At 49.6% G+C, this 23,464-nt stretch overlaps 2 protein-coding genes across 5 annotated transcripts in view; one reads left to right on the forward strand and one right to left on the reverse strand.

The window, feature by feature from the left end:
• The window catches only part of LOC143016136 (putative methyltransferase NSUN7), a 9,719-nt gene extending 8,323 nt beyond the window's left edge, over window positions 1–1,396 (forward strand). The window contains exon 12 of the mRNA XM_076170296.1: window positions 494–1,396. Within this exon, the coding sequence (XP_076026411.1) occupies window positions 494–1,396 (903 nt within the window). The remainder of the gene's footprint in view (window positions 1–493) is intronic.
• A 290-nt stretch (window positions 1,397–1,686) lies between these two features.
• apbb2b (amyloid beta (A4) precursor protein-binding, family B, member 2b) overlaps window positions 1,687–23,464 on the reverse strand; it is a 34,817-nt gene continuing 13,039 nt past the window's right edge. For 2 of the 4 annotated variants that reach the window (XM_076170263.1, XM_076170265.1), the window contains exons 4-18: window positions 22,131–23,228; window positions 16,245–16,489; window positions 16,022–16,153; window positions 15,406–15,465; window positions 14,945–14,995; window positions 13,974–14,059; window positions 13,583–13,643; window positions 11,713–11,859; window positions 10,834–10,961; window positions 6,811–6,925; window positions 6,092–6,179; window positions 5,618–5,701; window positions 5,406–5,521; window positions 5,072–5,251; window positions 1,687–4,302 (exon numbers count right to left, since the gene is read on the reverse strand). In XM_076170263.1, coding sequence (XP_076026378.1) covers window positions 4,132–4,302; window positions 5,072–5,251; window positions 5,406–5,521; window positions 5,618–5,701; window positions 6,092–6,179; window positions 6,811–6,925; window positions 10,834–10,961; window positions 11,713–11,859; window positions 13,583–13,643; window positions 13,974–14,059; window positions 14,945–14,995; window positions 15,406–15,465; window positions 16,022–16,153; window positions 16,245–16,489; window positions 22,131–23,208 — 2,742 coding nt within the window. In that variant the 5' untranslated portion in view covers window positions 23,209–23,228 and the 3' untranslated portion in view covers window positions 1,687–4,131. The remainder of the gene's footprint in view (window positions 4,303–5,071; window positions 5,252–5,405; window positions 5,522–5,617; window positions 5,702–6,091; window positions 6,180–6,810; window positions 6,926–10,833; window positions 10,962–11,712; window positions 11,860–13,582; window positions 13,644–13,973; window positions 14,060–14,944; window positions 14,996–15,405; window positions 15,466–16,021; window positions 16,154–16,244; window positions 16,490–22,130; window positions 23,229–23,464) is intronic. The other 2 variants (XM_076170266.1, XM_076170267.1) reach the window with 2 other exon arrangements.

The following is a 23,464-nucleotide window of genomic DNA, read 5'->3' on the forward strand; positions in this document are numbered from 1 at the left end:
AAAGAGGATTTCTGCTGTTTAAATGTCACTGCAGAGAAACTCTGCTCTGTGTATGTGTGTGTGCGCATCCAACCAAAATGTGTGTGTGTGTGTGTTACGTGTGCTGTTATTATGTCCGCTCCTGGCCAAGCTGTCATGCCTGAAGTCAGTCCATCTCAATAAACACAGTTGATCTTGTAAAGCACAGAGACGCTTCGGGAGTTCACTCACCTCCTCATTCTTCATTTCCTTTCTCTGTCAAGCAAAGCCAGAGTGAGGGGGGAGAGAGAGAGACAGACAGACAGAGAGAGAGACAATGGAGGATAAGTGGCTGCTCTCATATTGTCTTTGTTCTAATGTCCCACCCAGCTCTGTGGTGACCTGCTGCAGCTTCTTTTCATGGCTCCACAGTTCTATAGATCTGCTTGGTTCTATGTGGACCTGGACTCCTTGTATGTTCACGTCTTAAACTGCTCCTGTTTGTCTTTCGTCCCCACTCCTTTTTTCGGTTAAGGTGGACTCTGTCCAGGACGTGTTGGCCCGAGCAGCAGCCAAGGGCCTTTTGTTTGGAATTATCCCCAACCAGCTGAAAACCAGTAAAAAGGGAAGAAGCAAGAAGAGCGATGTGAACAAACGTCTGTCCCCCTGTGGTCAAGGGACGCCAGCGGAGACAGAAAGGGACGGCGTGGGCGGAGAAGATCCAGGATGCGGGTTTCTGGTCACACCATCAGGATGTGACGAAGAGAGGGGCAAAGGATCGAGCAGCGAGGATGAAGAAGGAGGAAAGGGAGACAGAGAGGGCGAAGATGAGGAGAGGAAGTTGGGGAGGAAGAGGGGAGGTAAGCGCAAAGTCAGACGGCGCCGGAAACAAACGGACAAAACTGCCACCGTCTCCAGAAGCCCCAGGAAGAAACCAGCAAAGAAGAAAGTCAACACGACGCATCACATCAGGCGTAAGGCAAAGGTCAAACTCCCTCCTCTCACCAAGACACTGACACACACTCACACACTGTCACAACAACACTGTCAGGACACAGCCGACACTGAAAACACACACACCACCAGCAAACAAACACTCTCATGTCCCGTTCCCTGGGATCCACACAAAGCCTCCAATCAAGCGCAGGAGTGCAACACGCAAATCGCTCAACCTGGAAGTCCACTCAAAGCTGGCGGGAAGGAAGCAAGACCCAAGATGAGGACACAGGAAGTGGCGAAGGCGGCGGATTTTGTACTTCCGCCCATTTGTTCCCCGACTCCCAGCTCTCTGAGCAGCAGGAGCGTTGGATCCGTCTCCCGCCCTTCATCCCAGGCCTCTAACATTCAGCTCAGCCGTAGGTCATCTACTTCCTCCTCCTCCTCCTCCTCCTCCTCCTCTGTGTCCAGCGAGGAGAAATCTGACGAAGAGACGAACTGATGGCTGTACAAGACGTTAGACAAGTGTTTGCAATTATGTTGACGATTCTATTCTATTCAACGGATTGGTTTTTATTCTTATTTTCACTTTGTTTTGCTCGTGCTCTTCCTATTATAAGTTCTTCTTCTACTTCTTAATAAAGAGCTGGATAACAACAATAAGTGTGTAAGCCTGAGTGTGACAAATAAAGCAAAAGATCATTTAAAGTACAAATGTAAAATCTGAACAATCACTACTTACAAATACATATGTCTCACACACACACACACACACACACACACACACAGGTAGTATCTTTCATAATGCTGTTTATTCTCACAATTGGTTACATTGATCAAGTGTACAAATCAGTGAGCAGCGAACAGAAGCCAAACACATCCATCTGTGTGAAATGGAGTGTATGTGTGTGTGTGTTTGTATTTCTTAACACGTGTGAGCTCGACAAAGGTGGCGGGGGGGTGGAGGGACCCACTGCTCTCTCCTCACCTTCCTCTTCCTCCTCTTCATCCCAGCAGTAGCCCCTCCCCCCCCCCCTCCTCCCCTTTTCCTTCCTTGTGTTTTTCTGCAAAGCGCGTTGATCAGATTGAGACAATGACACCAATTCAAGACTTCTTTTGTTTTCTTTTCTTTTTGTTTACTTGACCCGACCTAACAAAATCAGTATAGACCTTTATAAAATAGAATAAATAAAATAAAAAATATTTCTGTTCAGTACATACAGAGGCTCCTCGCCCGTCCCGTGGGCGTGCGGAGGCTTTACGCCGCTTTAAACGTTTCTTCAGATCAAAAAGAATGCATAGATAATTGCTCAGTGAACTTCTGTATCAACTTAATTGATAACTGAAAATGTCTAACCTCCCTCCTCCTCCTCCTCCTCCTCCATCTCGCTCCTTTTACTTCGTCTTTTCCTTATTTGCTCTTGTACTTTTCTTATCTACAACAATGTATATCATTATTTTACACTTTGGCCGTTTGGTGAGTTCTTCAAAGAAACAAAGGCATTTCATTACAAGGAGACAACTCAAACACATTCGAAAGGAAACAAGATAGCTTATAACAACGATTAATGCCAAATCTTACATCAATGACACGGAGGTTATTTACACAAACTTGGCGCCTCATTCACATTTTCACATCCTGCTGACAAAATAAAGAGCTGTTGGTTTTTTTTTGCTGGGATTTTTCTCTCCATCGCTCCCCCGCCGAGCCTACGACCTTTAAACTCTGCGTGGAGTAACATCGCCCTATCAAAGCTCGCCTGGTAGGAGAGAGGCGTGTTCCACTGAGGTCCGTGTGTGAGAGAGAGAGAGAGAGAGAGAGAGAGAGAGAGAGAGAGAGAGAGAGAGAGAGAGAGAGAGAGAGAGAGAGAGAAAGAGGCAGAGAGAGAACACACTGGATACACACGGAGAAACGCTGAACGGAAGGGTGGGCGTCTCTCTTCAAACGGGCTGAGCTGAGTCAGTTTCTCTCCCTGTGATCTCTCATCTCATCGTCCAGACCTCAGGAGAAAAACAAACGTGCGATATGAAACAACATTCCTCCGGACTTTCCTTATATTCCAGTAATCCTCTTTTATTAACAGACACGAAGCCTCCCGAGGGTTTTAAAGGACGATTCAGTCAAATTTCCTCCAGCATGTGTTACTGGTTTGGCAGAAGAGCAGGAGGGGGGCGGGGGTGAGACAGCGCTGTCCCGTCCCCGTCTCCTCCATTATGGCTATCGTCTGTCCTTTTTTTCCGAGGGATGAACACAGAGCAGAAATAAAGATGTAAACAGGAAATATATGAGAGTGTTTCCGGGTGAAACGCCACCGCTCGTTTAACAATTACAGGAAAACAACGCCACTTGTGATGTCTCGCTCCTTTCCTTCTCTGAAAGCAGCAGCAGCAGCAGCAGCAGTGTGTGTGTGTGTGTGTGTGTGTCGTTACTGTGTAAGTGTGTTTCACTTCTATACAAAAGGTTCATGCAGGATCCGTTGATGGGGGTCAGAGGGTTTAGGGAGGTGAATCTGTTTGATCTTCTTCTTCCTTCCTTCCTTCCGTTCGCTTTACGTCACGGCGTCACCGAGGACGACGGCAGAGCGGCGGTAGAGGGGAAAGCCATGACGGACTAGACGGACAGGATCGCCTGGCCAGTGAGACCAGGAGTGCGAGGTCATGCTGGCAGCGCAGGCACGGACACAAATACACTGAGAGCAATGGAGAGGTCGGAGGTCAACAGTTTGGACAGTCAGGAGTTCGCGTGTCTCAACGTTGCCGCGCGTGACGGAGCGCTTCCTGCTTCTTTGTTCTTTGTTTTCACTCTGGTTCCTCAGGAAGAGAGATATTTCTATGTACATTATCGCCCTGACGGTCATCCAGATCGTTTTCATCTTCACTCCGCTGGTCTGGTCTGGTCTGGTCTGGTCTGGTCTGGTCTGGTCTGGTCTGGTCTGGTCTGGTCTGGTCTGGTCTGGTCTGGTCTGGTCTGGTCTGGTCTGGTGGGGCTTGGAGTTGTTTTGGGGCAAACAGACCCGACGGTTGTTAAACTGTTGAGGTGAACTTCAATTTATTCTGGAAAGCAGAAGAATCGTGAAAAGGTTTCCACACCCTGGGGCTTTACTGTGTTTCCATAGTTACTGGGGTCTCTGGCGGCGAAGTGGTGTACACCCACAGACGGGGTTTTGGCAGCAATGCGACTAGTTACCATGGTGATTGGGGGTTGTGGCAGGGAGTTGGTAGTGCTTTAAACTGTGGTTACTGTGGCAACTCGGTGACTGGCCTCTTCTGTTTGAGGGTGTCGATGAGAGACAGGACGCCCCGCTTCACGCTGGTGGAGACGCGGCGCGACACGGAGTCGCCGGGGGGAGACGAGCCGCAGGCCTTCTGGGAGGGGGGCCGGGCCACCAAGCACTTCTGGTACCGCAGCTACAGCAGGAAGGATAGAAGAAGAAGAAGAAGAAGAGACGCTGTAAATAACAGAGAGCTACGTCTGCTGAGTGCATGACTGTGTGTGTGTGTGTGTGTGTGTGTGTGTGTGTGTGTGTGTGTGTGTGTGTGTGTGTGTGTGTGTGTGTGTGGTGAAGGCCGGTCGCTGTGATCGATAGTAATGACTGATTACTCATGAATCAGTTTTAGGAGGTGCCTGTGTGTTTCTGTACGTGTCCGTAGATCTCAAAGTTCTGATGCGGGATCAATACCACCGTCTGACTCAGGCAGCAGAGGAAGAGGAGCAGACACCTTCACCCACGTGCTGATCTCTACAGATAAAAGGCTTCTGTAAGGTTGTTTGATACTGAAAAGAAGAGTCGCCTTCTGTGAAAAGTTCAATCAAAGCAGTAAACAGAGTGGAGCCTCTGCCTCTCTGTCCTCTCACAGACAGCTGATTATGCTCGTGTGTGTGTTAATGTTAGGCGGCTGCTCTGGGTGTGAAGGCTCTGATGGAGGAGCCTGAGTGAAGCATCTGGGCTGAAGAGTAAAACACCAATCTGTCAGGACGGAAACACAAAACCCGTCCACACACCAGCTGCAGGGACCAGAACCTTCAGGAGGAAAAGGAGGCTCTAAATCAGCACCTGGGTCGGGATTTAAAGCGAACCGCCTCGGCTGAAGGGGAATTTGTAACCGTGCGAGTGTTCTGTTGAGGAAGACGAGTCTCCGGTGAAGGTCAGACTGCTTCAGCCGCCTGTGGACTCACCATGCAGGCCGCCTGGACCGCCTCGGACACACAGCCGGCGTTGGGCTCGCACCAGAAGACGTGGCAGTCGAAGCGATGCCCGCCGGCGTCCATGACGAAGGCAAACGAGTGCACGTCGTGCCCCACGCCCATGAAGGACAGGAAGCGCACGCGGCACTCCACCAGCACCTCCGACTCGTCCTGCACAGAGGAAGGAGGTTTGAGTTTTGGTTCTTTTTCTCAACAGCCATAAACCAAAACCTCTTAAATCTCAATCTGTCTCCACTGCAGGGAGAGAAGCTATGGTAACTAAAGCCTGGCGTCATGGCAACAGCCGTGTTGTGTGGTGTCTGACCTTCTCCTTGCTGATGGTGACGGTGGCGTCGGCCACATTGAGAGCCACGGGGGTCCAGTCGTCTCTGTTGGAGGAACCAACCAGACTGTCGATGGCCCCGTTCAGTACGTCCATGCCTGGGGGAGAGAGACACACCTGGGGTCAGTCACGCCCACATAACAGTGTGTGTGTGTGTGTGTGTGTGTGTGTGTGTGTGTGTGTGTGTTGCTGACCTATTGGCCGGGACACAGGCAGCATCCCAAGGTAGAGCACTTGAAACTTCTGCACCAGTTCTGTCTTTGGCGTGGGGAACTCTGCTGGGAGAAACATGAGTTCATTCAACACGATGTCATCACTTACACCCAGAAGAGGAAGAAGAAGAAGAAGATCTGTGAAACTATTTGCTAATGAATGTCACAGCAGGGCCGAGACGATCCTCTCATGTCAGGCCGCTGCTGCATCCTGTCCCATCGTCTGCTTGTGTGTGTGTGTGTGTGTGTTTACGAGGCATCACACAGCAGGGTCAATATTACAAGTCTGAGCTGTGAGACGGTGAGCACAAGCTGAACAAGGACGACGAGTTCAGTCAGAGAAGAGCAAAAGGAACCCAAGACAGTAATCAGGACAGACACACACACACACACACACACACACACACACACACACAGCGAGTCAGCGTACAGCGTACAGCGTGTGTGAGGTCCTACCTTGTAAAGGCAGATCGAGTCCCGCCTGTAACCTGTCATGGAGAGATCCTCCGGCCATCGCTTTGGCATTCTTCCTCTCTGTCATTATCTACAGAGGGAGAGAGGGAGGGGTGAGTCAAAGAGGGAGGGGGCGGGGCCAAAGAGACAAGAGACGAGGACAGGACAGACGAGGGGAGAGCGAGAGAGACACAGAGAGAGAGAGAGAAGAGAGAGAGAGAGAGAGAGAGAGAGAGACAGAGGGAGAGAGAGACAGAGACAGAGACAGAGAGAGAGAGACACAGAGAGAGAGAAAGAGAGAGAGAAGAAAGTGTAGTGGGAGAGTGTATGACTCTGTATGTGTGTGCGTGTGTATATGACTCTGTGTATGCGTGAGTGTGACTGTGTGTGTGTGTGTGTGTGTGTGCGTGTGTCTCTGTGTGTGTGACTTTGTGTGTGTGTGTGTATGTGTGTGTGCGTGAGTGTGACTGTGTGTGTGTGTGTGTGTGTGTGTGTGTGTGTGTGTGTGTGTGTGTGTGTGTGTGTGTGTGTGTGTGTGTGTGTGTGTGTGTGAGTGTGACTGTGTGTGTGTGTGTGTGAGTGTGACTGTGTGTGTGTGTGTGTGTGTGTGTGTGTGTGTGTGTGTGTGTGTGTGACTGTGTGTGTGTGTGTGTGTGTGTGTGTGTGTGTGTGTGTGTGTGTGTGTGTGTGTGTGTGTGTGTGTGACCCTGCAGGCCTCTCACCCTGGAGCAGATCTCGTGCAGGCTGGTGGCGATGGCTTTGGCCGGCGTGTCACAGCGGAATACATGACATTTCAGGATCCTGGTGTTCTTGTCCCGCGCCACGTACGCAAAGTCCCTGAGGGAGAGAAACACACACACACACAGGGATGAGCGAGGAGGAACGGCAGAGAGAGAGAGGGAGAGAGATGATTGAGGAAGAGGAAGAAGAAGACAAGGGTTTGTTGGAGTTGATTTGGTTTGGATAAGGACAGATAAGGCCAGGAGTGTGTATTCATGGTGTGTGTGAGCGTTTTAAGACTGACAGAACTTCAAGACAGATGAGACATGAGCTGACCTTTATCAGTCTGATGGATATGGGACCGACACACACACAGACACACACACACACACACACCAAAGATCGATAGAGCAGCGAGGGAGCTGAATGGAGAGACAGAGGGGAATCATTTAACACCACTGAAAAGAGGTGTAAAGGACAAGAGGGGACGTAAAGATAAGGCAACACACACACACACATGAGCAACACACACACACATAGATTCAAAGATAGGAATGTGCATAAAATGAATTTGAAAGCGTCCTTGGTGCTGAGTGTTCCACGTGTCACATGATGGAGAGAGGGATCAAGAGTTAACGGGGATTATGGGCCCGCCTCCTCTGAGACTGAGACACACACACACACACACACACACACACACACACAAGATTCCTGTGTGTGTGTGTGCTAAAAAATGCATGTGGACAGGACAGGAGGTCACCTTCATTTCCTACATCTGAGTGTGTGTGTGTGTGTGTGTATGTGGAGGAAATTAAACAACAAGTGATGACAGAGAGGATGAAGGGAGGGAGAGGAGGGGGAGGAGGAGGGGATGAAGAGGAGGAATGTGTTTACCTCTCTCTGTGTCCAAGGAAGCAAGGGAGGAAAGAGCAGAAGTTAGCAGAGGAAAAGAAAAATCAGTCACTGGCCCCAAAGCTGGAGGCAGAGGCCACACACACACACACACACACACACACACACACACACACACACACACACACACACACACACACACACACACACACACACACACACACACACACACACACACACACACACACACACACACACACACACACACACACACACACACACACACACACACAGCATTAACCTTGAGTGAGTCATTTTATTCATTTCTATTCATTTTGCCTTTTCCTTCGCTCTGAGGGACCGACTTCCCTCGAAAGCCTCAGTGGCAACACAGAATAAGTGTGTGTGTGTGTGTGTGTGTGTGTGTGTGTGTGTGTGTGTGTGTTGAAGAGGTGCAGTTTGGGTCAAAGCAGCTCTGCAGGTAGTTTTTGAAGGACTGAGGTAAGAGACGAATGTGGGACAGAGAGATTCAGTGGATGGATGCACTTAGGGTTAATCGGCTGTAGGTGGGGTCTCGTCCCATTACAGGAGTGAAGGGAGCGAGCGGAGGAGAGGTTCTTAAACACGCAACGCACAGAACAGGGGATGAATATAATGAGCAAACAATTAAGAGTGGAGAGGAACAGACGAGGGCGGAGTCACACACACACATGTGACAATGGAAGAGAGAGAAGAGAAGGAGGGAGAGAGAGAGAGAGAGAAAGAGAAAAGGGGAAGATTATCGCTTTTGTAATATAATCGTATCATCGAGCTGACACCCCTGAAAATGTCAAGGTTGCTGTGGGAATCTGTGATCTCAGTGTGATAATGAGCTTCACAACACGGGGGGGTTAGAAGAGGGACAAGAGGGAGAGAGAGGGGAGAGAGGGAGAGGGGGGGGGGAGAGGGAGAGAGGGAGACAGAGGGGAGGGGGGAGAGAGAAGGAGAGAGATAGAGGGGAGGGGGGAGATAGAGGGAGAGACTGAGGGAGAGAGAGAAAGAGAGAGCGACTGAGGGAAAGAGAGAGTGAGCGAGGGGGGAGAGACTGAAGGAGAGAGAGACGGGGGGGATTGTGTCTGTGACAGAGAGAGAGAAAAAGCGAGTGAATGTGATGGAGATGGATAGTGACAGGCAGAGAAAAGGAGAGAGAGAGAAAGAGAGAGGTGGGGGAGAGAGAGAGGGAGGGAGAGGGAGAAAGAGAGGCAGAGAGAGCGAGGGGAGGAGAGAGAGAGACAGAGGGAAAGGGAGAGAGAGAGAGGGAGAGACAGAGGGAGAGAGAGAGAGAGAGAGATCTCTTGCTCCATCACTTCCTCAGCATTTCATTCATTAAGCCTTAAGGAAGTTTCTTCTTCATGTGTTTGGAGCTGCAGAGTTTAATCAGATTACAGCTCAGAGAGGAGAGGAGAGGAGAGGAGAAGAGAGGAGAGGAGAGGAGAGGAGACTTCATCAAACACAAACTAATCAGATTAAAACATTGCTGCCACTGCATCAAGTCATCAATCACTGACTAACAACTCTCTCTCTCTCACACACACACACACACACACACACACACACACACACACACACACTCATTGTCTGGTTCTCTGTGAATTCTGATGCAACCTCCGGCTCTGCTGAGCAACGTCCATCACACACTGAGGCCACATCACACACTCCACACACACTCCACACACACACTCCATCACCGTACACACACACCAAACAGCAACACACACTGGGATGTTACTTACAGTGCTGAGTTTCCCTCTCCCGTGCGCCGCCTCGTCTTTAGACACACACACACACAATTTATTTCTGGAGATACTGCACGCCTGCACACACTCCTCAACCTATCGGCTCCACACCCAGTGAACACTAACCAGACCTCCCCCTCACTCAGCCTCTCAGCCCCACACACACACACACACCCCCCCCTCCCTCTGCTGCAGCTCTCCTGCTCTCTCTCTATCTCCCTTTAACTCTCTCTCTCTCTCTCTCTCCCTCCTTCTCTCTCGCTCCCCCCATTCTATTTCTCCCTCTCCCTCTCTCTCTCCCATTGTATGTAGATGTGAATGGTAAGAATAAAGGTCATTTACTCAATAAACACGTCTGCATTTTGTTCTTTTGACTGAGTGGTCTTAATTTATAAATAGATGTGTGTGTGTGAGTGTGTGTTAGAGAGAGAGAGAATGACACAGGGTGAGAGAGGGAGAGAACGAGCGAGAGAGGGAGAGAAAGAGAGAGAGAGAAAGAGAGGGAGAGTTCCCTCAGGCAAAAGAAAGCTGCAGTTCTGCATATGCCAAGAGCTTTTAGCCATCCTGGATCTTTTTCCAAAATCACTTTGTGCATGCCTTTTTGCACACACGTGAGAGTGTGTGTGTGTATGTGTGTGTGCGTGTGTCTGCCAGCTCCAATTATACAGCAGCTACCATCTCTCACATCCAGATCACCTGCCTGCGCCTGCTAACCTACATTCAGCTTCCAAACGCAGCAGCTGTGCCCTCTGCTGGACACAGGGGCTCACAGCACCGTGGCAGAGGAGAGAGTGAGTCAGGGGCCGTGTGACCAAAGAAGCCCCCCCAACCCCCACCTTTGAGCCGAGGAATTAATCTTTCATTAGCATCCCTTCGTCATCAATCATTCACTCGTGTGGTTTTCGCCCTCAGCCTGCTGCTCTCGCTTGTCCCTGTGACCTTTTAAAACACCGAGTGTGTGTGTGCGTGTGTGTGTGTGTGTGTGTGCGCGCACTCGTGTCTGGTTTGTGTGTTTCAGACGCACAAACAACTTCATCTACAGCCGTCACCGATGTATTTGGGAGATGATTTCACATCAATGAGGTTTTTCCGTCCCCCGGTGAACAACATGAGAATAGCTTTTCCCTTTTCTGATCCTTGACGTTGACCGAGGCAAAGGAACAGCAACATAACATAACATCACACACACATACACACACACAGCTGATAAATACTGAAGAGTTTCATTCAAACAAACTGCCTCCAGACGTCTGCACAACAATAAAGATATGCAGTTCAGACTGAGTGAACCACTTAAGACCTAACGACCCTGTTGGGAAGAAAAAAAAAGTAGGAGCAATCGATGTTGGTGGGAGGGCAGGGGAGGGGGTGACTAGTGCAGTCGCCATGGTGACTAACCTGCCGTTGTCGCGGCCAACGCCCCAGACCCGGATACTTGCTATTGGCTGAGAGTGGAGCACGCTGCGGTCCATGGGGTCGACCAGGTTCAGCATGTTGTTCTCCAGCAGCAGGTACATGTCTTTGCCCTGCACACACACACACACACACACACACACACACACACACACACACACACACACACACACACACACACACACACACACACACACACACACACACACACACACACAGGTGCATCCTTTAGACCTCGAAACAGAAGCAAATATTTTATATTTTCCTGAAAGTGTCCCTTTAAAGGTCATTGGTTCCCTTTCACAAGCCTTTGTAACCGTGTGTGTGTGTGTGTGTGTGTGTGTGTGTGTTGCCTCTTGCTTTGAAGGCTTCTAAATAAATGATCAAACCCTAAAAAAAAGAGAGGGTGGGTGAGAGGAAGAAGCTCTCTCCACATTCTGTCAGTTCACATTAACCACAACATCTGCAGAGAGGAGAGAGAGAGACAGACTTCATTGCTAACATTGCTCTACTGTCCTCTCTTCCTCCTCCTCTTCCTCATTTCAGCTCTTGATACAACTTTCAGAAGGCTGGCTGATGTCTGCTGCTATTATCTTCACTCTTTTCAATGCTTTGTGCGTGTTCCTCTTTAATCCTTCATTTCCGAAGCCTACCAGCAATAGTGTTCTTATATGACACACACACACACACACACACACACACACACACACACACACACACACACACACACACACACACACACACACACACACACACACACACACACACACACACACACACACACACACACACACACACACACACACACACACACACACACACACACACACACACACACACACACACACACACACACTTCCTCACCTCTCCCCAGATGCCCACGGTGTCTCGGATGTCGTTCTTGCAGTAGGAGAGTTGTCGGATGCAGTTGTTAACGGCGACGCTGCTCTTTCCCGGGGCCAGGTCGTCTTCAGCCATCTCCACCCAGCCCAGAGAGCGCACAGCAAAACACTGCAGCACACACACACACACACACACACACACACACACACACACACACACACACACACACACACACACACACACACACACACACACACACACACACACACACACACACACACACACACACACACACACACACACACACACACACACACACAGGTCAGAGGTCAGCCTACAGACACAAACCCTCATCTATGGACACATGACACCACACAGCAGAAAGGAAAGAGGAAGAGGAAGAGTCCCACTTCCATCCATCCGTCCTCCTCATGTATTCATTTGACTTGAGGGAGAAAGACTGCGGACAGCTCAGATCCACCGTATGTAAACTAATACAGAATGTAGAGTAGCGAGTCGCTGCATTGCCATAGTAACCAGTGGCGTTGTAGTGTGCCGTGTGTGCGACGCGTGTCTGCTTCTCCATGGAATAAACACGTATGTGCTGTATGAACACATACGCTTGTACATACAAAGTGAGGCTGTAGTGTTACAAAATGATGAAAGGCAAACACACACACACGCACGCACACACACAATGTTATGGATTCTAGATTTTAACCTTCAAGCAAGGTCAGGTTCAATTTATGAAATGTTTCTCCTCTATTGGCCATGTGAACTTGTTTACTGTCTGTCTGCGTGTGCATGTGCGTGTGTCTGTGTCTGTGTCTGTGTGTGTGTGTGTGTGTGTGTGTGTGTGTGTGTGTGTGTGTGTGTGTGTGTGTGTACCCTGCCAGGCCAGATGTCCCTATTGAAGGTCTGTGTTTGTGTCTGGTTATTGTCACACTGTCACGGTTGCTAAGGTTCCTGTGTGTTTGTGCCAGACAAATACACAGGAACCAACAGTCTGCACTGCACCATCACGCTGTGTGTGTGTGTGTGTGTGTGTGTGTGTGTGTGTGTGTGTGTGTGTATCGGCTCTGATCTGTGGCTCTTTATATCTGCTCTTCCATCTCTGGGACTGCAGCACATCTGGTCCAGATGTTGGTGTGTATCTTAGCCTCACACCCATCTGCATGAACGACGTCCACACATAAAAATCATTTCTTCCTTTGAATACAATTTTCACTTCTGTATTGAATCTATACATTTACTGGGCGTTAGTTTTGATGTCTCAGGTCTTTAAGGATGTTTTACCCGATCAGCCTTCTGCAGGTTGGACAGCGTTTGAGATGACTTGCTGAATAATGCGCCAATGTGCAGAATGAACCTGTACTTCTCCCTCTCACCACTGAGAGGCAGTGTTGTCCAGGCACTGTGATGAACCACCAGTAAACAAACAGGCCCACAAAGCACAACACCACACAGTCTCAGAGGAAGAGCCCATGTGTGCTGGGAATCAAACACATTTCATGGCTTTTAGCACAAACTTACATAGAGTCTGGGAATAGATAACTTCAAATCGTAACCGAGGTAACGGCTTGAATAATAACAACACAAGCGCCCAATTTTGAAATCATCTTTACAGGCCTTCAACATGAAGACATGAAGATGATGATCAGTTCGTGAGGAAAGAGACAAATATAGCCTCCAAAAGTACAAAACACACACACACACACACACACACACACACACACACACACACACACACACACACACACACACACACACACACACACACACACACACACACACACACACACACACACACACACCAACGTCTTTACATGCATGTCACATTGCACCATGCCTGCTCTGACCTGAAGCCACATTCAGGTTTAAGTCTTCTTACCTTTGATTCTGCATCACTGTTGATTCTGCTGGACTCCTCTTCCTCTGCTGTTGGACGGTTCCTAAGGAGGTACGAAGAAGAAGAAGATGAGGAGCGTGATGTGGTTATAAGACGAATGGGGTGAGATTAGCTGCTACAAGCTTCCTGTCCTGTGTGAATCTGCAGGCTACTGGGCGATCATTACGCCAACAGAGACCGTCCAGACATCTCCTCTGTGTAAAAGCCAACTTCCTGCTTTGTCTCATTTCACTCCAACACTGATTAAACACAAGATTAGAGAGACTAATGAGAGCGCAGAGGGAGAGTGCGAGGTACTGAAACGGCAAGAAAAGGAAAAAAGCAAACGCAGCTCAGGAGTGTGCGTGTGAATGTGTGTGTGCCAGGAGCTCACCGTAGCTTGAGTGACGCATATCGAAGCGTAGCACCCTCAAACTCCTTCAGACTGGGGTCAGGGTTCACCGTGGCTGCCTGCAGGTCCTAAAGCACACAGGTTTAGATCATCAGAAGGAGCAGAACGGTACCAACCTAACATCCACGTACCAGAAACATCTTTGGTGGATGGCGGTGTAGCAGAAAGCCCCTCACACACGTGTATCCCATAATATACAGAAGCACTTCCAGCTGTGGACTCCCATGTGACACTGTTACACTACATCACAACACTTTGAAGCGAAGACTGATGTGAAACTTCAGTTGCTTTCCCGTGTTAACATCCAGACTTTTGTTCTCTAAACGTCAAACAATACAAGTTTACTTCCTTTCAGCTTTCCCCAAACAAAGTTACGTCCCAAACTTCCCATAATGTTGCAAATTCCCCTGACCCGCTGGCTTGCACAGTCAGTCCCAAACCTGTTGTGTGTGCCACCCTTGAATCTTGCCGCTGAACACTTAGCGTGTGTGAGAGGGGCTGCGAACACACACACACACACACACACACACACACACCTGGCAGAGGCCGAGCAAAAACACGTCGACCCCCTCCGGACCACATATGCCAGCATGCGTCTGAGCGTGGGAGAGGCAAACACTCTGCGTGTGTTATGTGTGAGGGTTCATGCGTTCATGTTCATGAGTGTGTGTGTCGGCTGTTACAGGAAGATGGAAATGATTTAGCCAGCGGACCACAAAGGGAGAAACGACTCGTCCGGCGTCTTGCGGCGGCGGCGGCTAAATGACATTTGAACATACTAGGCGTGACAAAATGCAGCGGCTATTTAAAAATGTGGGAAGCTTCAGCCGTACATGCTTCGGCCCAGGCAGTGAATCTCTAACACACGATGCAGTGAATGCACACACACTCGGAGAGAGAGGGCGATGTTAGAGCAGGAACAAAGCTCTGATGTGGCGGTGCGTTATACTTGCCTTCCACACCTCACTATCAATCTTTCCGCCATAATCACTCCACACCTGCTTCTACATACGCCGTTAACACAAACACACACAACAGTGGATAGTCGGAGGTCGGGGGAGGAGGGGGGGGGGGGTCAAGAGGTGGGGAGGGGGAGAGAGACAGAAGGAGGCGGTTAGCTCGCGACCTCACTTCCACGCCGGCGTCTGTTTGCAATGAGGAGCGGCTGAAACGCGTGGGGATCACGTTTCAGCCGTTTGCTGCTCCTATTGAACAGCCGGCAAACTACTGAGTCTGGATTAGTAGAGTATGAACACTACAGGACATATATTAACACCATATATGACCACATCACACACACACACACACATAAGAAGAGGTTGCAGGAATCTACTGTTTCTATCAGGGACACACACAAACATACAGACACACAACCACACACACACACACAGGTTGGAAGAGGTGAACTTCCTACCTTGTCCATGTCGTCATGGTGCTCCTGGTCAGGCATCCCATGTATAGAGGTGGACCGGGGCTAACAGGAGAGAGAGAGAGGATGAATCATTACGGTGCCAGACACACACACACACACACACACACACAAAATGCATAATCTCTAAAAGCACAACGTTGTCGCTCTCTGTCCTCCGTCCTGTTTGTGTCCGTCTGCCATTTTGGCTCTGGGCTTCCTGCTGAGCGCTCCGGTCGCCTGCAGGTGAGGCTTTTCCAGACAGATGTGCTAAAATGAGATCCTGGCACGTCGATCTGTCAACACCTTCCTCCTCCTCCTCCTCCTCCTCACCCATCAACCTCCCTTCCTCCCCTCCACCCTGCTGCTTGATTGACTGATTGATAGACTCTCTGTTCTTGCGTTCCAGACATCTGTTGTTAGACTGATGTATCGATGTTCCTCACTCCGGCTCTTTACCGCTCTCCTTGCATATCTAAAATCTGAGTCACGACCACGGAAAGCAAAGATATAGTGTGGCAGGATCACACTTAGCGTCTGAAATGACTGCACGGCGCCCAAACCAGGTGTCAACACGCAGAGAAAGGCAGAGATTGATACGAGCGGAGTGGCAGGTACTCACAAAGTAGCAGCTGTTAACGAAGCCACATGTGGGGAGGACGGGCTCATGAGCGGGCAGAGGCTCTACTGAGCTGTCTGAGGTCGTGCTGCTCGAACGAGTCGACGCCCTGTAGAAGATCTCAGCCTGGCAGGACTAAACACACACACACACACACACACGCACACGTATTTGAAACAGCTGCTTTTAAGAAACCTTTACAAAAGTGTGTGTTTCCGTCTCTCACCTCTTGGTCGGGTGTGGGTGAGGGGCTCAACGATCCCTCCGAGTGTTTGCGGGGCGTGGAGGCGGCGTTGTCGCCCGGCGCCGGGGGGTCGGCGTGCCCGGCGGGTGCGGGCTGCGTGGCGGGCCTCTCCCACTGGGTGGCGCCCGTGGGAATGTGCCAGTAGTAGATGCCGGCCATGTCGGTGATCTTCTTCCATCCTGGAGGCAGGTCGGGGTCCGTCTGAAACGACTGCTCGCTCCAGATATCTGGGTCACACACACACACATACACACAGACACACGCGTGCATGTGAGTGATTTAATTTAAGTGGAAGGTGAAATATGTAAAGTCGAGCTCTGATGTTGAGCTCTATCAGCAGCTGACTGGGATTAGCAGCATCTGCCACAGCTGTCGGCTCACTGGCCGAGCCTCCAGGAAGCCCCACAGCTGAGGGGAACTTGTTTAGTGCTTCTTTTATATTTCACACACACAAACGCACACACACACACACGCACACGCACACGCACACACAATAGTGATCACGCATGTCAGATACTCGTCTAAGATGCAAGTCGGGGCTCAGTTTCGTCCCGTCCTGCAGCAGCGACAGTGTGTTCAAAACAGTGTGTTATTGTGAACGTGTTTACGTGTGTACGTGTGTATGTGTGTATGTGTGTACGTGTGTATGTGTGTATGTGTGTATGTGTGTATGTGTGTATGTGTGTGTGTGTGTATGTGTAATGTCCCCTCGTGCCAGTAGGAGGACAGCAGTTTATCACGTGAGAGAATTGCAGTTATGTGACTCGGGTCTGTGTCGGGTCAGGAAAGACGTGAACACTAAAGCTGATGGGCTTCAGTTTCAATATTTAGAGCCGGATACGACCTCTGCCCCCCCACCCCCCCCTCAGTGTTTCCCCGCTGTGATTGACATTAAATCCAAATTCAGCTTCAGATAAACAGGTTGAGTAAATCAACACAGCAACAAACACGGGTGCATCACAGTATCAGCCTGTCTTCTATCATTTCAGTTTTCAATTTTATGTCATCTGAAGGTTACTGGTGCCGTGCTTATGTGTGTGTGTGTGTGTGTGTGTGTGTGTGTGTGTGTGTGTGTGTGTGTGTGTGTGTGTGTGTCTGTGTGTGTTTGTGTGAAACTGATATACTATAAGGTTGGCACCAAACTGCATTGGGTGATGTAGCAGCTCATAAAGGTGATATAAACTCTGGGGGACTGGTCAGCTGGTGGTGTGTGTGTGTGTGTGTGTGTGTGTGTGTGTGTGTGTGTGTGTGTGTGTGTGTGTGTGTGTGTGTGTGTGTGTGTGTGTGTGTGTGTGTGTGTGTGTGTGTGTGTGTGTGTGTGTGTGTGTGTGTGTGTGTATATTTGCATGTGTGTGACTGCACCAGGAGTTTTCGAGGTGCTGACCACGCTGATGAAACACAGCCCACGGGTCTGTCGCCACGACAGCAGGCCATATGTTATCATGACGACTGGGTCAATCCAGACTAAGACACACACGCACACGCACACACACACACATACACACACACACGCTCGAACATACACGCATATTAGAAATAGACCTGAAGAAAACAGCTCACAGGCGTTCTTGCTGATGGAGACTATGAATTAGAGCAAGGGGCTGTGGAGCAATGCCTTCTGGGAAGTGCTGTCTTTTATGGGTAGAAAAATAGGTCAGCACCAACACACTACAGAAGAAAAGAAGCTGCGTGTCTCTGTTTGTGGAGGGTGAGAGGGAAGACTGTGACAGCAGCAAGGGACCATGTATCAATACAAGCAGACAGACAGGTAGTTAGACAGGCAGACAGTTTGCTCTGTGTGCTGTGCTAACATGCAGCTTGGTGGCACTGAGCCTTAGCAGAGCGACGTAGCAGTGATAGCTTGTGATAGCTTCAGTTTGCATGCAGCTCCATGCCAGAGTAGAGTCGTGCAGAGAGGGGGGGGGTTCTCTCTCACACACACACACACACAGACAATTAAACGCTAACAATACAGGCACAAACTTAATTTTCATATTTGTGTTTAAAATTACACACACACACACACACACACACACACACACACACACACACACACACACACACACACACACACACACACACACACACACACAGCACCCTGCTCTCCTATCGTCTCTAACAGATGCACCTACCCTCATAATTGACAATCACAATGGCCAGCATGTAGTCTTTCCCCAGCATCATAGTGAGCTAGCTGCCTCACACACAGCAAAACCCGATGCAGTAACCAGAAAGAGAGAGAGAGGGAAGGAGAGAGGGAAGGAGGGAGTGAGTGAGTGAGAGAGGGGGGACACCATGAGACAAACAGAGAGAGGACAGGCGGGGGTAGAAAGACATTGAAGGGATGTGAGAGGCAGAGGGAAAGATGCGAAAAAGGGAGGCAGAGAAGAGGACGAGAAAGGAGTGAAGAGGATGCAGCTGAGGAGAGAGAGAGAGAGGGGGAAAGAGAGAGAGAGAGAGAGAAAGAGAGAGAGAAGGATGGAGGTTGTATATCTGCAGTGTTTACTGTTGTTGTCTCTATCTGGAGCATCAACACAATCAACAGCTCAAATGATCCTGCCCTCTCTTTTCCTGTCCACACACACACACACACACACACACACACACACACACACACACACACACACACACACACACACACACACACACACACACACACACACACACACACACACACACACACACACACACACACACACACACACACACACACACACACACACACACACTTAAACATTCACAAGGAAAGAATCTCAATTTGGCACACTCATCCTCTTCAAACATCTATGTTTATCACTCTGCCTCACTTCACTTAGCCTCTCACGGTTGTCGTGGCAACCCCAGGATCATCTTTCATATCCAGTATCACATGCAGTGATGGTGCAAGGAGAAGAGGAGGAGGAGGAGTGGAGAGAGAGAACTGTTGATGTTAGACAGAAACATAGCGGAACTATGGCAAAGAGCCTGAGAGAGAGAGAGAGAGAGAGAGAGAGACAGCGAGAGAGAGAGAGAGAGACAGCGAGAGAGAGAGAGACAGCGAGAGAGAGAGAGAGCGAAAGGGAGAGAGACACAGAAAGAGAGAGAAACAGACATGGTGACATATACAGACAGAGGGTCTGGGTAGGAGAGAGAGAGCAACTGAGTGACAGATAAAGAGATAGCGTGTATGTGTGTGTGTGTGTGTGTGTGTGTGTGTGTGTGTGTGTGTGTGTGTGTGTGTGTGTGTGTGTGTGTTAAATGTTGCATACTGTCCATATCTACATGCTTTGCAAGTTTTTGACAAGATGTTACAATGCATGTTGTTGTGTGAAAATGTGAAAATGCCCCTCCATGACTCACCTGCATGTTTGTGTGTTAGAGAGTGTGTGTGTGTGTGTGTGTTTTCGGCACCTCTCTGTGAAAGCAGTGTCGTACTGGCCCTCTAACCCACAACATCCACAGAGGAATCCAACACACACTTGGGAAAACAACAAACCTGTGTGTGTGTGTGTGTGTGTGTGTGTGTGTGTGTGTGTGTGTGTGTGTGTGTGTGTGTGTGTGTGTGAGAGTGAGAGAAAGAGAGAGAGAGAGACACAGCAGCGCACAGACGACCTCCATAAACTCAACATAAACGATGTCTGGAACATGAATATCGACTCTCCCACAGACCAATGGAACCTCAGAGGACGACCGGCCTCAACCAGACACACACACAGCCCCTCTGATGTGTGTCATTGATCTAAACATTAGCGCCGGGCCGCTTTGCCAAAACATAATCTTGCGATTATTGTGACAAGTACTGCGATGTTCCCTTGATGTACGATAAGATAAACACACCATGTGACCTCTTCAGTCCTCAAGGCTGGAACACAATCAACCTGACATCACTCAGGTGAGCAGTGGGGCCGGAGGTGGAGTCCAGTCGCTGTAACTCTAACTTAATTATATCACAATATCAACAGATAATTAACACAGAAAAACACCACATAATATTCAACCATTGCATCAGATCACAGTTATCCTTTAGGTGAAATTGGCATACACCTTCACTTGGGTACTTTCTGTCCGCACGATAAAAGCCTAAAGCCACCAGGGGGCGACATCGGGCTCAGAACATAGATCACCTCAATGCGAGTAACGTGACGCCAATTCTATGTGAAAATCATTTATGCCTTAGCTACAATTAATCTTAGAAACTGTGTACGTATATGGAGAGCCTATAGACATGGAGAACCTATAGACATGGAGAACCTATAGACATGGAGAACCTATAGACATGGAGAACCTATAGACCACCTGATTGTGCTGTCTGGGTTTATTGCAGACCAAAACATTCTCCCTTACATGTACGTTTGTAATACAAGTTGCTTGAAAGGCAAGCAAGCGATGGATCAGGACAAATGAACACGTAGAAAGCAAACGTTTCAGTTCGTGGGAAACCGCAGTGCAACACAAGGATCACACGGAACGTCCGGGAAAGACGAGCTGCTATTAATCTTAGCAGAGAGATGAAATACACAGATGCTCCGAGACCTTCGCACTGGTGAGGGACGGTGAGTCATCGGACAGAGCAGACACAGATGCATTCACGGGGGAGGAGGGGGGGGGGGGGGGGGGGGGGGGGGGGCGACACAGAGGAGCGTTTACAGCTGAGCTCATGTCAGAGGCACAACAAAGGACGTGGATTTTTAAGGCTTCGATTCATCCCTGATTTTACATAACGCTGACAAAGGAGCGTAGCGACTTGGCGAGACCTGCAGAGGCAGCAACTAGAACCTATGAGTGATGAGAAAGGCCTGAGACAAGAGGCCATGACTCATCCCAAACTAACTTTTAGTAAAAAAAACAAATCACCCAAACGTTTTATCACAGGAGGCAAGAGAGAAAAAGTCATTAGTTATATTTGGTATTGAGTTGATAAATAACGAAGTGTGACAACGAGAGGAAGCCTTTGGTTGAAATCAAGATCTCGTCCTGTGAGAGTTCGGAGAGTTCCACCTGGTAGAGTGTATACAAACCATCGATGGCAGTTCAGTGCTGCAGCAAATCAACCAATAAAGAATATAACACAATTCACCGGTAAAGTGAAAACAGAAGGCGAATGACAGAGGTGGGCTGAGAACGAGTCGGGTTAAGAAACAACATGGAGGGAGCAATTAGATGTGCAGATCCTCCTCTGACGTGCTCTCTGCAGGTAAAACACACAACACAACACTGACTCCAGCTTTTAAGAAAGTACTAACAAAAGGGATAAACTGCAGACAAGGAGGGACGATAAATCAGAAAGGGACAGGAGAGAAGAAGGATGTAGGACGGGACAGAAGCTAACAGGAAGTGCACACGTGTCGTCTCTAACAAGATGGAAGAAATGAGAGAAAGACAAAGAGGGAAGTAGAGAGAAGTATAGAGGAAACATTAAATCATCACTAGCCTGAAAACTTTAGTGGACACTCACACACACACACAACACAGCTTGGAACAGGAAGCAGCTGACCTAGCTTGCTAAATGTCCCTTGAGTTACTGGAGCATTTCCTGCCCCAGAGGGATTCTGGGAGATTTACTGGATTCTAGAGTCAGTGTGCAGCTAAGACCGAGGACAGCACACACACACACACGCACACGCACACGCACACGCGCGCACACACACACACACACACACACACACACACACACACACACACACACACACACACACACACACACACACACACACACACACACACACACACACACACACACACACACACACACACACACACACACACACGCACGATCACCCTAACATGTCATGACAGCCGTAAAGTTTACATCTAAAACTTTACGTGTGTGTGTGTGTGTGTGTGTGTGTGTGTGTGTGTGTGTGTGTGTGTGTGTGTGTGTGTGTGTACCTGTCTCCTCAGGGGAGTTGCTCTCCTGGGACAGTGTGGTCCAGCTCAACTCTTCGTCGCTGGGGTTCAGATTCTGGATGCGGTTCAGAGCACAGTCTGTCTTTGCTCCCGTCCTCCTGTCCTTCTTCGTCTCAGGAGAGGAGGAGGAAGACGAGGAGGAGCAGGAGGCCACGGACAGCAAGGGTATGTCCTCCGGGCTGGCTTGCCTGGGTGGGGAGGGGGGAGGAGGCACTGGGGAGTCTTTGCCTGATTTGAGGAGCTTGAGACTGGAGTGGATGTCAGAGATGAGTTCCTGACCCGGAGAAACTTTGTAGTTCTTCCCGACGCTCTCGCTTTGTATCAGCAGCAGCGGCTTCTTCTCCTCCTCCTCCTCCTCCTCCTCCTCCTCCTGCTCCTCCTGCTCCTCCGTCACCACCTCGTCCCCGTCTTCTTCGATTCTCATCTTCGACATCATTTCCTTCTCAGACAGGATGCTGATGTCGTCGCTCTCCTCTGCCTCAATGTTCAAGTCGAAGCCCGGAGCCTCGGGGTTTCCGTTTAATTTCAGCTCCACGCTCGTGTTGATGTTACAGTCCATGTCCGACTCCACTTTCTGCTCCGGGGTATCGATGCTCTCCAGGCTCGCCTCGCTGTCCACCTTGATGCTGTCGTCATCTCGGTCGTTGTTGGTGAGCGTGTGACTGTCCAGCTCACTGGCTGTGTTGACGTTGAGGTCCTCTGCTGTAGTTTCTGAGTTAAACTCCGGCTCCGTCAGGTCGGGGCCTGTGGTGTTTTTGTTGTGGTCCTGGCCGGCCTTACGCAGCTGATTGACCCCATTCTTGGCTAATTTGGGGTTGTTGGGGGTCGAAGATTGTGACGGCGAAGATGACGGCGATGACGAAGGCGGCGCTCCTTCTCCTAGACCCATGGCAGCCTGGATACTGGTGAGGGCATACTTCTTGCGACACTTGGGTGGCGTCCCGGAGCCCTGTTTGATGACGTCGCTGCTGAGCAGCTGGTTGTGGGAGGAGCGAAGGCTGAGCGAAGTGGGAGGCGTGGCAGCGGGGCCGTTGCGATTAGTTACATCTACTGACATCATCGCGGAGACAGACGGATCAGCTGGAAGGTGCAGGGAAGGAGGAACAGGAAGTGTGTGAGTGATCCATGCATGTGTATTCATACATATTCACACATTTCAACGACTCTATGTGGCTTTACTAAATGCTAACTTCTCCCCCTCACTGGCAGCACTTTAATGACATGCAGCGTGTTCATAAGTCAACATCACAAGTTGTTTTTGTGCTGCTCAGTGCTTTTTTTGTCAGGAAGAGGTGCAAGATCTTTTTTGGTAATTG

The sequence above is a fragment of the Genypterus blacodes genome, unplaced genomic scaffold (assembly GCF_046128005.1).
Source record: "Genypterus blacodes isolate CSIRO-AG114 ecotype Tasmania unplaced genomic scaffold, CSIRO-AGI_Gbla_v1 ptg000216l_1, whole genome shotgun sequence".
Classification (NCBI taxonomy): Eukaryota; Metazoa; Chordata; class Actinopteri; order Ophidiiformes; family Ophidiidae; genus Genypterus; species Genypterus blacodes.